At 44.5% G+C, this 13,330-nt stretch overlaps 1 protein-coding gene across 1 annotated transcript; it reads right to left on the bottom strand.

The window, feature by feature from the left end:
• Nucleotides 1-356: 356 nt before the first annotated feature.
• Nucleotides 357-10,110, bottom strand: LOC143825085 (keratin, type I cytoskeletal 19-like). Its single transcript, XM_077313063.1, has 8 exons — nt 9,625-10,110; nt 7,696-7,778; nt 6,326-6,482; nt 5,524-5,685; nt 4,703-4,828; nt 2,980-3,203; nt 1,306-1,445; nt 357-741 (listed from the first exon to the last, which is right to left on the bottom strand). Exons 1-8 carry the CDS (start codon nt 10,108-10,110, stop codon nt 722-724), a joined length of 1,398 nt encoding a protein of 465 aa, XP_077169178.1. The 3' UTR covers nt 357-721.
• Nucleotides 10,111-13,330: the final 3,220 nt, after the last annotated feature.

Here is a 13,330-nt window from a genome sequence, read left to right as displayed (position 1 = left end):
TATCCTGAGCTTCTGACATACGGGCATATCTCAGGAGTGTAAGCAAGGTATGGCAAGGTAAAAATCAAATAATAAATAATAATAAATAGAATGTGACTTTTTCTTTAGCACGTTCTGTCTATCAGTATTCACTAAATGCTGTGGTTCATCATCATTTATTGGCTGTAACTGGTCTAATCCATTTATCATGTGCATTTTAAATTCTCAGCCACTTTGTCAGCCCTTGCCAAGGCAGAAAGGTGGGATATTAATAAATAAAATAAATGACGAAAATAAGGTTTGTGAAACAGAATATCTTCGAAGTCTACAATCTTTGATTGCTTCATGCAGAAGTAAAGCTTTATTAGAGATGCAAGCACAACAAATATTAAGTTGAACGTGGAGAGCAGAAAAGGCAGATAACATCAGAGGCAGGAAGGGGTTTTGTCTGGAAGCTGTATGTCTCAAAGTTGAACTTAAGAGGGTTTTTTTTAAATCATGTTTGCTCTTTATTCTGTACTCCTTCACATCACTCAAAATAAGCTAGCCTAAATCTCCTTCACAGAGTTGGGGGGCATACATGTGGGATTTACCCCTTTACAAAGATGTCAACAGCCCTATCTGTGAACTGGGGGGGGGGATGTTTCTTCTTGCTCTCTGTATACAGGAAGTTCTTGTACCAGCCATATTTTTTGCTTGGCAGGAAATACTGGAACAGTCCAATGATGGTGTCTCTGGAGACTCAGTGCTTTCGTGAGTAAACTGTTGAGAAAGAGAAAGAAATAATTCTGCCTTCGTGGCAATTCTCTAACATTGCGGCTGTTTTCAGATGATGCCGAAGCCAGATCCTAATGTTAGTCCTTTGCATTAAAAAAATAACCTATAAATCATTTTTAAACAATAGCCAATAAATCATGTAAAAGTTACAGTCAAAAAGAATCCTCTCACATCCTTGAAACAAAGATCATTACTGCTCCACAGAAAAATCCCCAAACAAATCCTTTGGTTGCCTTTGGTTGACATTGATCCCATCTTCCAAGGCAGCCCCATCTTCTCCAGATCTCTGTCACCTGGAAATCAGTGGTAATCCCAGGAAATCTCCAGCCATTACCTGGAGGCTGGGGACCTCTATAAAAAAACATTTTGGGTGTTTCTTCATATACACTTGAAGCTGCATTCTATTGAATTGGACCATCGGACAATCTAGGTACAAGATCTTTCACAACAGCTACTGCCTGGTCCTTTTTACTGAAAGTGACAGAAATTGGGCCTATGGGCAAGAACGAAATGATGCAAGTATTAGCACAAGCAGTGAGTTCTACTTACTCAAGAAGCCACCAGATCCAGACTGGGATGATGAAAGGCTGTGATGGGAACCAGATATGCTTTGGGACTGGCAGTGACCACCACTACCTCCTCCTCCTCCTCCTCCTCCAGAACCTCCTCCTCCTTGTGGCAGGCAGGATCTGTAATTTGTAAGAGAGAGAAAAAACAGATGTAGAGCTTGCATTGAGACAGAAAGGGGGAGAGGGGGGGAAATCAAGGAGATTAATTTGGGAAAGCAGGAAACCCTCTGAACCGGTAGAATGAGTGATTTTGATGGGAAATCACCACCCTTTCTGAACTCAGAAGTCTCAGGGAACTGTGTAGTTGGATATAACCCACTATTTTCCAATACAAATTTTCCAGCGTTCACAGTTATGTTTGCTATAAAAGTAGGGCTGTAAAATTGGAGAATCTGACAAGCTCTCCCTGTCGAGATCAGGACCTTCAGCGGTTCCAGAGGGCCTGCAAAACAGAGCTGTTCTGCCAGGCCTATGGCTGAGGCCAAGAAATTAACACCAAGGAAATGCTGGCCTCACTAACCCCAACACAACAAAATCAGAGTCCAGTGGCACCTTGAAGACCAACAACGATTTATTCAAGGCGTGAGCTTTCGAGTGCTTGCAAAGAAATGCATTCCTCCTCCGGTAATTTAGCTAATATGTGTTAATTTCAGCATGTGATCCACGTAATCAAATACTTGTATACCACTTGTTGTTACCCGCCCTGAGCCAACTGGGGAGTTGTTGTTATTAAATTTAATACTTCACTTTGTTGCCAGTTTAAATGTTCCAAGTCTGTCAGCCAAATCAGCCAAGCCACAAAAGGAAGTCATTCCGCTACGTACACTGCTGGAGACAATAAATGCCTCCTTAAGTGATGGGATGATCACCACCACCTTGAAATGGGCAGTTCTGAGTCCACTCCTCAGGAATTCTTCTCTGGAGCAGGAGATCTAAACTACTGTGCAGTTTCAGATTCAGATTCAGAGTACCTTTATTGGCATAAAATTGCAAAGCATAAAACGAAAATTTCAAACAGTGCAGTTTCAAGCGTATTTATTTACTTCATTTATACTTTACCTTTCTTCCCAGTGGGGACCCAAGGAGACATAATTTTCCTCTCCTCCTGTTCATCCTTACAACAGCTGTTGTCTTTTATGCCCCACTTTTCACTGCCTGAAGGCATCTCAAAGCAACTTACAATTACCTTCCCTTCCTCTCCCCACAACAGACACCCTGTCAGGTAGGTGGGGATGAGAACAGCTCTAGCAGGACTCTGACTAGCCCCAGGTCACTTAGCTGGCTGCATGTAGAGGAGCAGGGAATCAAACCTGGCTCTCTGGATTAGAAGCGGCCACTCTTAACCATGACACCAAGCTGACTCCAAGTGCAGCTAGAAATGCCATGAGGAATGCTCATGCTTTGTGCCTCACCCACATACCATTCTCCAGCCATGCCAGGCAGTGCTCACAAGCCAGCAGGGGAAGGATGTAAGTGCAGATATTCGAGGAGATTCATGAGCATGGAATCAGCAGCAGTGACTGCTGCTTCATCTCAGGGTATGCTGACACCAGCTCTGTGACCTCGGGGGCCGTGTTTCCACACTCTTTGAATCAGCAATGAGCTTGTTCTTCATATTCCTTGAAAGAGGGCTGGCCACACAACCTCTACTTACGTAAGTTGCTTCCCTTCTTCAAGCAGCTGGTGGTACTGGCAGATCTCCTGCTCCAGCCGGCTCTTAATGCCGAGAAGGGTCTGGTATTCCTGGTTCTGCTGCTGGATCTCACACTTGATCCCCGCCAGCTCTGCTTCCACTGGGTCAATCTGGATCGCTATTTGTTGCAAGAGCAGGTTGTAGCGACCTTCCACGTCATTCAGGTTGTTTTGCAGAGACTGGAGCTGCCGTGGAGAGGCAATTTTTTAGAAAAATTAAAGGACAGTCCTGTTCCATAAAGTGGTCAGGCTGTTGCAGCCTGGTGCAGCCTGGAGATTGCCCAGAATCCCAGACTATGGAGATCAGTTCCCCTGGTGAAAAATGGCTGGTTTGGAAAGGAGACATTAAATCTTGCTGAGGTTCCTTCCCTCACCAGGCTACACACCCAAAGTCTCCAGGAATTTCCCAATCTGGAGATGATGACCCCAACATGGCCAGTGGAAACTTAATACAAAGTGGAACTCTGACAATCAACGGGGACCTTTCTGCTCCATGCTGTTGGCCAGATGGCCCTCTATCATGCCTTCAGATATTTTAGCTATTTCCTTCCTGCCTAGAGGTGCTTAGCTGTACACAGGATTATCCTTTGATGATAAGAACTATCCTGCGTGAACCCAAATTGTATATAGGTGGTGGTGGGGATTTGCCTCTATAATTGCCTTTTGATCCCTATTGCTTTAATCTTTAGCATCGCAAGCATCTGTGATGCCGTTAGTTTTCTTCTGAAATAAACTACTGAGTTTTTTTGCCAAAACTCCAAGTTTGCCTATTATGAGGAGATTTACCATGGTATATAACACTAGGGAAAGAAGATGCCTATTTTACTCTTCTCCTTGACATGCCAGGGGGTGTTTTAAAAATTTTATTTTGTATATTGTGGAGGAATATTCAGTCACTCAAATTCCACCATCAGTGTGAAGTGGTACTGCCCAGACAAATATTTTTTTGCCTCAGCAGTGTTTGTTTGACATGAACCTTAGAATCATTAGCACCTAAAAGGAACCAGAGAGTCACCTGATCCAACCCCTGGCCTCCTCCTAGGGGTGCCACCGTCCAGGTGGGACTTGGAGATCCCTTGGGATTATAGTTCATCTCTGGACTACAGCAATCAGTTCCTCTGGAGCAAATGGATGCTTTGGTGTATGTGTTGTACCCCACTGAGCCTACAGTACTAAAGAGACTCTGATCAACAAATTTCCCTTTGGCGCACACTCAAGAAGAACCCAAGATGGATGGAATGTGCTCCCAACTAGCAGCAACAAAACCATTTCAGCTTAGTCAACCTTCCGTCTGTCAGAAGTGAGACACGAAGTATCTGCAGCCATGACCTGCAGGCTTGGCTTGCCCTCCATCTTCTTGCCCTGCCTTTCCCATGTCACCAGTCAAGAAGGAGAGCTGTAACAAGTCTGTGTGGGGCATCGTTCCCACCATGCCATCCATAAAGCACTATGCTGGGACAATGCTGTTGTCCACATATATTGAGAAGAGACACTCAAATCTTCTGTGTCCTTGCAAAGGATAGCGGGGTGCCATGCCACAAGGAGAATGTGGGGGTCCACTCTCCCATTCCCCTTCCAGTATAGTGGCATGCCCAGGTCTCAGTGCAGGACTGCAGCAATTGGAACTGGGCAATGCCAGTTCTACTGTAGAGAATCAAAATACCAGATCTAAAAGTGCAACGTACCATGCTCAGGTGGGACTGCAGTTCAATCTCCTGGTTTTGATATTCCCGCCTTAGGTCTGCAACTTCCTTCTGACAGCTGTCAATCTCCTGGGAGCTCGAAGTTACTTTCTGCCGTACCTCCTCCATCTGGAAGATGCAAACCAAATCGAGGTCCTCTCACAAGACCACAAATTCCACAACAAAAACATCCCAAAATGCTACTGGCCTTACTGCAACGTGTACAAAATTGTAAAATGACACACTGGATAAATCTCTGTGTGTGTGTGTGTGTGTGTTATGTGACGCTGAATTGGTCCTGACTAGGCATGTGTGATTCATTTTGGATAGTACCTGAATCATTGTCAATTTAGACACTTTGAGGCCAAAGCCAATCTGAATCGCTTTTTCTTAAGCTAAACTGTGGCCAAATTGCCGAACCAAGATTCAGGCGCAATTCGGCCATGTGGAGATGGGGCAGTTTAAAGGGACTAAATTTGTTTCCTTTTCTGTCTGTTTTTCCTTTTCTGTCTATTTGAGCTCTTCAAAACTCTTCAGCTGGCTGGATGTTGAAAAAATAAATCAAAAAAGGGGATGGGCGACATTTCAGACCTTTTTGTGAAAAATATGTGTTGCATGAGCTTGAGGCACCTTGTAGAAATCCAGTGTAAAAAAGTCCTGTTAATCATGCACTCCTCCCCCCCTCCAATATTTAGGTAATCAAAATGGAACCCATAGGCTGGTAGTGCTGCATTAGAAATTTGGTCTCTTTCCCTTTCATCACAGTAGGTTCCCCCTCCCTAGCAGGTGTTCACACTGCCCATGCTCTTTGGAGAATCACTCACCTTGCTTTCGTACCATGCTTCCACCTCCCTGCGGTTGTCTGCAATGATCTGTTCATATTCACACCTCATCTCATCCAGCTGCTTTTTCAAATTGGGGCCAGCATTCGAATCGACCTCCACAGTGACGTCTCCACCGGAATGTGATTGTGCACTTTTCTGTATCTGCAGGCCCAAACAAGACCAAATGTGATCCTTGTCATTCCTTGAGCCAGTTCAGACCTACAGAGTATATCCCTTTGGCACCGAGGATTCCTAATCCTGCTCTAGATATTCATGAGAGGCTAATAAACTTGTGGTCCTTGGTTCAATTCACTTATTGTGTCTTCACTCCATGATCTGGAGGCAGCGATCTCAGCTCTGAGTTCATTTCTGGATACAGTTCAAAGTGAAGATTTAACCTATTTAACCCTAAATGCCCTGAGATGGTATTGGAAGAACCACTCCTTATCCGTTTCCTTCCATTAGAAGAAAGAATTCATTCTCCTTTCTTCCTGTATCCAGGGAATAAATAAACAGTTGTTGTATTCTGGAATCAAGACTGAAAAAGTCCTTTGGAAAAGGAAAGTTGCATGTATTCATGGATCCCATTGCAGGGGTAGTCAACCTATGGTCCTCCAGATGTCCATGGACTACAATTCCCATGAACCCCTGCCAGCAAACGCTGGCAGGAGCTCATGGGAATTGTAGTCCATGGACATCTGGACCACAGGTTGACTACCCCTGTCCTACTGTACATATTTATTTTTTTAAAGCAGAGATTTCATTTCGGGAAGGGGTGTACGTTGTGTCAGGTAGGCCCTACCTCATCATGGTTCTTCTTGAGATGTATTAGCTCCTCCTGCAAAGACTCATATTGCATTTCCAGGTCTGACTTATCCAGTGTCAGTTGATCCAAAAGTGGACGTAATCCATGAAGATCAGCCTCCACACTTTGACGCAGACCACATTCAGTCTCATATCTAACATGCAAGCAAAGCAAACTATTTAGTCCCAAAGCCTCTCTTTGTATCGTTTACCATTTTTTAAATGTCACAAAACTCTTGGGCTTCCAACATAATGTTTAAGCTGATTTTGATATTCACCTCCTTTAAAAAAAAAACTCATTTAATGGATTTCTTTTTTCTTTTAATGCTATAATGGTGGACTTCCAGTTTCCTTTGCATACATCTGTGATCCCTGCCATGGTCTCTGTGGTTGTTGTGATGACCACTTGATTATTTGCCAAAAACAAGGAGTGATCCTGGCTTTTCCCCATTTCTTTGGAGCCGAAGATGCTTCAGAAACATCCAGAGAACATCACTTTTGTGTCAGCAGGAGCACCCATTCAGAAGCAACAGCTCCCATATAAGGAAGTTGCTTAGCTTGAGACCTCTTAACATTTAGTGGGACCTCCCATCTTGTTGTGATTAGGCACACCTCTATTACAACCATTGTGTGAGGTGTCCCAACCTCTTTGGCAGTCATTCTTCTGTGGTGCCCACTGCCTGTCCTCAGACTTCTAAAACCATTCACAGGTTCAACAAGGTTGGGGGACCCTTGAATATATTAAAGGTTTTTTTTTCCCCTGTTCACCAAAATCAGACATTCTGCAAAGTAATTTTGCTGAACTATAAAAGAACAGATGTGCAAGAAAAGTAGCTCCTCTCTGACCTTTATGCTTAGATAGCATCTGAAGGGAAGCCCCCCACCTTACAAAAGTGGGAATAAAACAGGTCTATTGCTTCGATTCTTATTTAAATGCCTCAGATACTGAAGTCTTACAGACCATTCCTTAGCTATTGTTGCTGAATTTTTGATATATTTTTTAAGTTATGGTTGTAGTAGAGAGGGGGAGGTCAATAGAAGACACTAGGCATCTTCAAGGGAACCATGGATGCTAGAAAGTGTAAAACTGTTGCATTGTAGGGCTGCCAATCTACCTGTAGGACCTGGAGGTCTCCTAGAATTATTGCTCATTTCCAGACTACAGAGATCTGTTCACCTGCATACAATTTCTGCTTTGGGACCTTATGGCATTGTACCCCAACTGAGGTCCCTGTCCTCCCGAGGCTCCAAGAGTTCCCCACCTGGAGCTGGTATCCCCACCTTCAGTTCCCCCCCCACCCCCTTCAGTCATATGAAGTGTGTGAGTAACAAGAAAGCGGCAAACAACGGGAAAGATGCTGCATTTACTTCATCTTGAAGTCATCAATTGCCATCTTCGTGTTATCAATGTCCAACATGACCTTGTTTGTCTGCTGTGCCTCACAGATCAGCTGCAGAATGGGAAAGAACGTGGATTATTACTAATGTTTCATCAGGGATACAAACTACAGAAATACCCATTTTCCTTTGAATCATGGATCAAAAGCAGACATTGTGGTGACTCCACAGGAAGTTGTTATTTATTGTATGGTATGTGTGTAACATAGGAGATTCTAAGACTGAGATGTTCAGTTTGCCACTGTTTGCTCCTGCATCACGACTCTGGTATCCCTTGGAAGTTGCCCTTCCAAGTCCTAGCTAGGGCTGACCCTGCTTAGCTTCCAAGATCTGGCAGGATCGGGCTAGCCCGGGCTATCCAGGTTGGGTTCCACAGGAAGTCTCCAGCTTGGCCATGGCTTGGATCTAGAACTGAGTTTCTGCAACAATTTCTCTTAGTGGAAAGTGACTTACTTGCCTCCCTGAGAAATACAGAGCAGTTCAGGCTGCCACAGGAGAGGAGAAGCAAGAGATGCTCTGAATATATCTTTCCACCCGTGGAAATGCTTTGGGCCTGACCAAAAATCCAACGATATTCAAAAAACCCTCTTCTGAATGAACAGATTTTCTATGGCATCAGTGACTGGTCTCAGACTCAAATCCTTCCTTTGCCACAGTCTCTCCCCATCGCTCTGGTATTTCAATAAATATTTAGAAAATGCATATACAGTTTTTCGAAAGACCTGTTCAAGGCAGTTCACACAACAATGCAACACAATCATGAAAAAGGATAGCATAAGCACTATCAGTAATCAAAAGCCATCATAAATGAGCAAGGAGCATAACAAATCCATAGAATTGGAAATTTATTTCTGTCTCTGCTTCAGCCTTCTGTTTGGAAAGTGGACCTAAACCGCCCTGAGCCTCAGTGGAGGGCAGCATATAAATACAATCAATCAATCAATGTAGCAGATTACTTCACAAGGCTGTTTTACAATATAGCCATGTATATCACGAGACACAGAAGACCCAAAATGGTAAGTAATAAAAATGCCTAGAAAAGTTTGGGTTTTAAAATGGGGGGGGGGATGTTGATATGAGATCAACGTAATATATATGTTAATAGTAATGAAACAGTAATTGTACAGGGACAACGAAAATATCAGGGTCAGTTAATAGCAGTCATACTTGGGTACAAACTAGGTCAGGACCAGGGCACAGACACAGAAGTGCCATATTTTAAAATAAAGCCATTCCTAATTTAAATGTGGTTTCATTTGCGTTCAGTGACAAAGAAGGCCGTCATTGCCACAATGAACTTGAAATTTGCTCATAAAGGATTCCGCAACGCACTATGACAAGGACTGTTCATTCAGATCCTCCCCCATTTATGCCCATGCTGGAGCTCACCTTTGTGGGCTGCAAAATGAGTTTCACGTCTCTAAAACGACAAGCACAGACCTCCTATCTGTAGACGTAATGCTATGTTCTCAGATTATACCTTACCCTTTTGAAGTAAGACCAGAAAAGAAAGTCTTCCATTTAAATGCACATTGGTCTTACATATACAAGAGTGCTGTCCTGCTACCTCCAGCAAGAGGCTTTGGGGGCCTGTGAGATGCAGAGGTGGTTTGCCACCGCCTTCCTCCGCAAAGTCTCCTCCAAGTACTAGCTCTGCTTAGCTTCCAAGATGGAGCCATACCATGCCTCCAAGAAAGCATTTTTACCAAGCATCTACCAATATTTCTAGTGTGCAGGCCAGATGGGTGGGTGATGCCTGAGGATGGTTGATGGGCAGATGACCATCGCACATCCCTTGCCATCCCCATGACCTCTGTTTTTACGGCATCTCCCCAATTCCCAAGATGTGCTCGGATCTTAAACAGAGGTTATCACCAGTACGAAAAGAAGAAGTCCTACCTCCTCGGTGAGCTTGTCGATCTCGCTGTAATAACCACTGTAGTCCTTTGGTAAAGAGCTCTGACCGTGCTTCTGGTACCACTCTCTGATTAAGTTCTCGTACTCGTTGTTGTCTGCTTCCAAGCCCCGGACCTTGTCCATGTAAGAGGCCAAGCGGTCATTGAGGTTCTGCATGGTATACTTCTCGTTGTTGGAGAGCAGCCCGACATCTTCCCCACCAAAACCACTTCCTCCAAAGCCACCACCAAAACTACCGCCGCTAAATCCTCCTGCTATGCCGTGGCATATCCCCCCTCCAGAGTTACACCAGGCTATTCCTCCGCCATAACTCCCACCAGAAAACCCTTGGTTGCTGCCCACAGAGGAGGTACATTTCTGAGAGATCAAAAAGGACTTTCCTTCACTACCACCACACGTTTTCCCACCGTCACCTCCACCACCACGGCTGCCAGAACAGCTCGTTCTCTGCTTGAAGCTACTGGTCATGGCAACGGCTACTTGAGGATTCTCTCCAAGATACTTGTCAATCTGGAGCAGGGAAGATGACGGGATCACATCTCCATGTCCTTCTTTCCCGTGATCTTTATTTATACCTTTGCGTTGGGTGTTTCTCCGTCGTCTGTGGGTTTACCCAGCTTCATTTAGCAACAACTTGCTAAAGGGAATTATTACAATTATTATTATTTTTTTTAACAGTCCCAGGCAGCCCAACTCACTGCTGTTTTGTCTGGAGCTGCCTGTGCGAGATTGTTTGTTTCGAAGGCCAACCGCATAATTTTCACCTGGGTGGCTTTGGGTTTCATTTTGATCGCTTATGCGATCTCATCCACAAATGCTTAATATCATGCAAGATTGGACGTCTTTCCTTCCGCACCGCAATAAAACTGGCATTGCAGCAAGGTTTAATGAATACCGGCATGCTCGATGACGCCAGGGAGAAAGACAGTCATTTTTTTATTATCTAGATATGTGGTCTTTTAACGACAGTGATGTATGAAAAGGGGCTTGAAACCAAGGTGGGGCATCAAAATGCATCGAGATGTTGTCTGGGGAGGAAATTATTTTCAGGCAAACGGAAGCGTGGTTTCAGAACTTTCAGCTGATAAAAGCACCTATCTGGGATCAGCCGCTCACAAAATACCACTGCAGCGTCTCCTCCACTGTGCTGGTTACATATTTGCTTCTGGGCCTAATTCGGCGTGCTTGTTATTGCCTTTGAAGTTCTTCATGGCCTGGAGCTCTCATACTCTTTGAACCTCTAACTCTTTAACGTACCAGTTACGTTCTTCAGATAGCCTTCTGCTTGGGGTTCCTTCACTTAGGATTGTTTATATGCTGTGGCAGAACAGGCCTGCCTTTGATTGGCAAGCCCTATTCCCCCTTGCCCGCCCCCTTTCCTAGCTGGTTGCCACCTCCTGGAGGGGATATAAAGGTGAAAGCATCTCTCTGGGTAACTCGCAGCCACCACTGGTCATTAGACAGGATTTCCCCACTGAGAGGACCAGACTCCCAGCTTCCCAGCATCATTAGCCTCTTGAGTCTGCAGAGATCAATATTTTAAATTAATAAATAAAGGCAGGCTTGTTTTCCTGAATGAAGGCTGATCCCTGCCATCCTCCTTTGGTGTAAGTGGTGTAGTGGTTATGAGTGCGGACTTCTAATCTGGTGAGCCGGGTTTGATTCCCCGCTCCTCCTTCACACGCAAACAGCTGGGTGAACTTGGGCTCGCCACAGCACTGATAAAACTGTTCTGACCGAGCAGTAATATCAGGGCTCTCTCAGCCTCACCCACCTCACGGGGTGTCTGTTGAGTGGAGAGGAAAGGGAAGGCAATGGAAGCCACTTTGAGACTCCTTCAATAGAGAAAAGCAACATATAAGAACCAACTCTTCTTCTTCTTCTTCTTCTTCTTCTTCTTCTTCTTCTTCTTCTTCACGTATTGCTAAAGGAGAAATTTGGGTGTGTACTTGTAAAGCAAAGGACTGCTTTTTTGGTATTAGGAACAGTGAAAGCGGCAGGGACCACGTGGCTGACAACTGCTGCTGTGGCCTTTCTTTGGCAGATACCCGCCCCTTTAAGGCTGGCACCGGCTGATTGCACAACAGCTGCAACACAAAAGCCAAATTCAGCAGCAGGTCTTTGGCAACTACTAATACACACACACAAAGCTTTTGATTCAATAAATAAAACAGGGCATTTGATTTCTTTTGCTTCACTCTGATTCTGTTTGGATCTGTTTCTTTTGCTTAATGGGCTGGTGAAGGGCTGGCGCGTTCTGCTCGCAAGCCCAATAATTTTTTTTTTAATTTTAAAATATATATATTTAAAATTAATTAACTCATGCCCAATCGGCAACACCCTTCCAGAGCTGTCGTGAAACCCCAAGATTTTATGAAACCCTGATTGGGAAAGCCTGGTGAAGCCACCAAAAGAAATCTTCAAAGTTCAGGAGTCAAATAGTCATTCTTATGCAAATAATTCACAATCCTAGTCAAATGAGACAGTGGACATTCTGAACAGCTATCTTCAGGTAGGAATGGCCTAAATGAAAGCCAACAAACTCTAGCTAAGTCCAGATGAGGTTGAGGGATTGCTGCTAATGCAAACCTAGGAATTAAGATTCAGCCTACTCAGGAAAGGACTGTACACCCAGTATGGGAGAGAGGTACTATAAAAATCAAAATAATAATAGTAATAATAATGGTGTTTTTAGATCCACCTCTACTTACGTATGACCAAGTTTCATTGGCATGCCATAACATCTTTTACTAGGTTTGAGTGGTTTACTGGCTATGGCTCATCCTCAGTTACTGAGATCCGGTAGTGGATCCGTTGGGGCTGACCAAGACCAACTGAATCCATGCCATAGTATTTTTGCATTACTGTGGACCACAAACAAAACAAGGACAAATAAGTGGGTTCTAGATCAAACCAAGCCTTAACATTCCCTAGAAGCTTAGTTTTTGGAGATCTGATGAGTTCGGGTTAGATTGAGCTCATCCAAGCCAGGGCTGGAGTAGTGCATATAAAATGAAATTTTAGGTGAAGTCAGGTGAAGCTGATCCTGCTTTGGGCTGATCCTGTGTTGAGCAGGGGGTTGGACTAGATGGCCTGTGTGGCCCCTTCCAACTCTATGATTCTATGATCCTGTGTTGAGCAGGGGGTTGGACTAGATGGCCTGTGTGGCCCCTTCCAAGTCTATGATTCTATGATCCTGCGTTGAGCAGGGGGTTGGACTAGATGGCCTGTGTGGCCCCTTCCAACTCTATGATTCTATGATCCTGCGTTGAGCAGGGGGTTGGACTAGATGGTCTGTGTGGCCCCTTCCAACTCTATGATTCTATGATCCTGCGTTGAGCAGGGGGTTGGACTAGATGGTCTGTATGGCCCCTTCCAACTCTATGATTCTATGATCCTGCGTTGAGCAGGGGGTTGGACTAGATGGTCTGTATGGCCCCTTCCAACTCTATGATTCTATGATCCTGCGTTCAGCAGGGGGTTGGACTAGATGGTCTGTATGGCCCCTTCCAACTTTATGATTCTATTATTCTAAGCTGCATGAAGGAGGAGGAGGAGTTGGTTCTTAAATGCCGTTTTTCTCTACCCGAAGGAATCTCAAAGCAGCTTACATTCACCTTCCCTTTCCTCTCCCCACAACAGACACCCTGTGAGGTGGGTGAGGATCAGAGAGCTCTGAGATTACTGC

Source organism: Paroedura picta, chromosome 16 (assembly GCF_049243985.1).
Source record: "Paroedura picta isolate Pp20150507F chromosome 16, Ppicta_v3.0, whole genome shotgun sequence".
Taxonomy (NCBI): domain Eukaryota; kingdom Metazoa; phylum Chordata; class Lepidosauria; order Squamata; family Gekkonidae; genus Paroedura; species Paroedura picta.
This window is presented reverse-complemented; position numbering and strand designations above follow the sequence as displayed.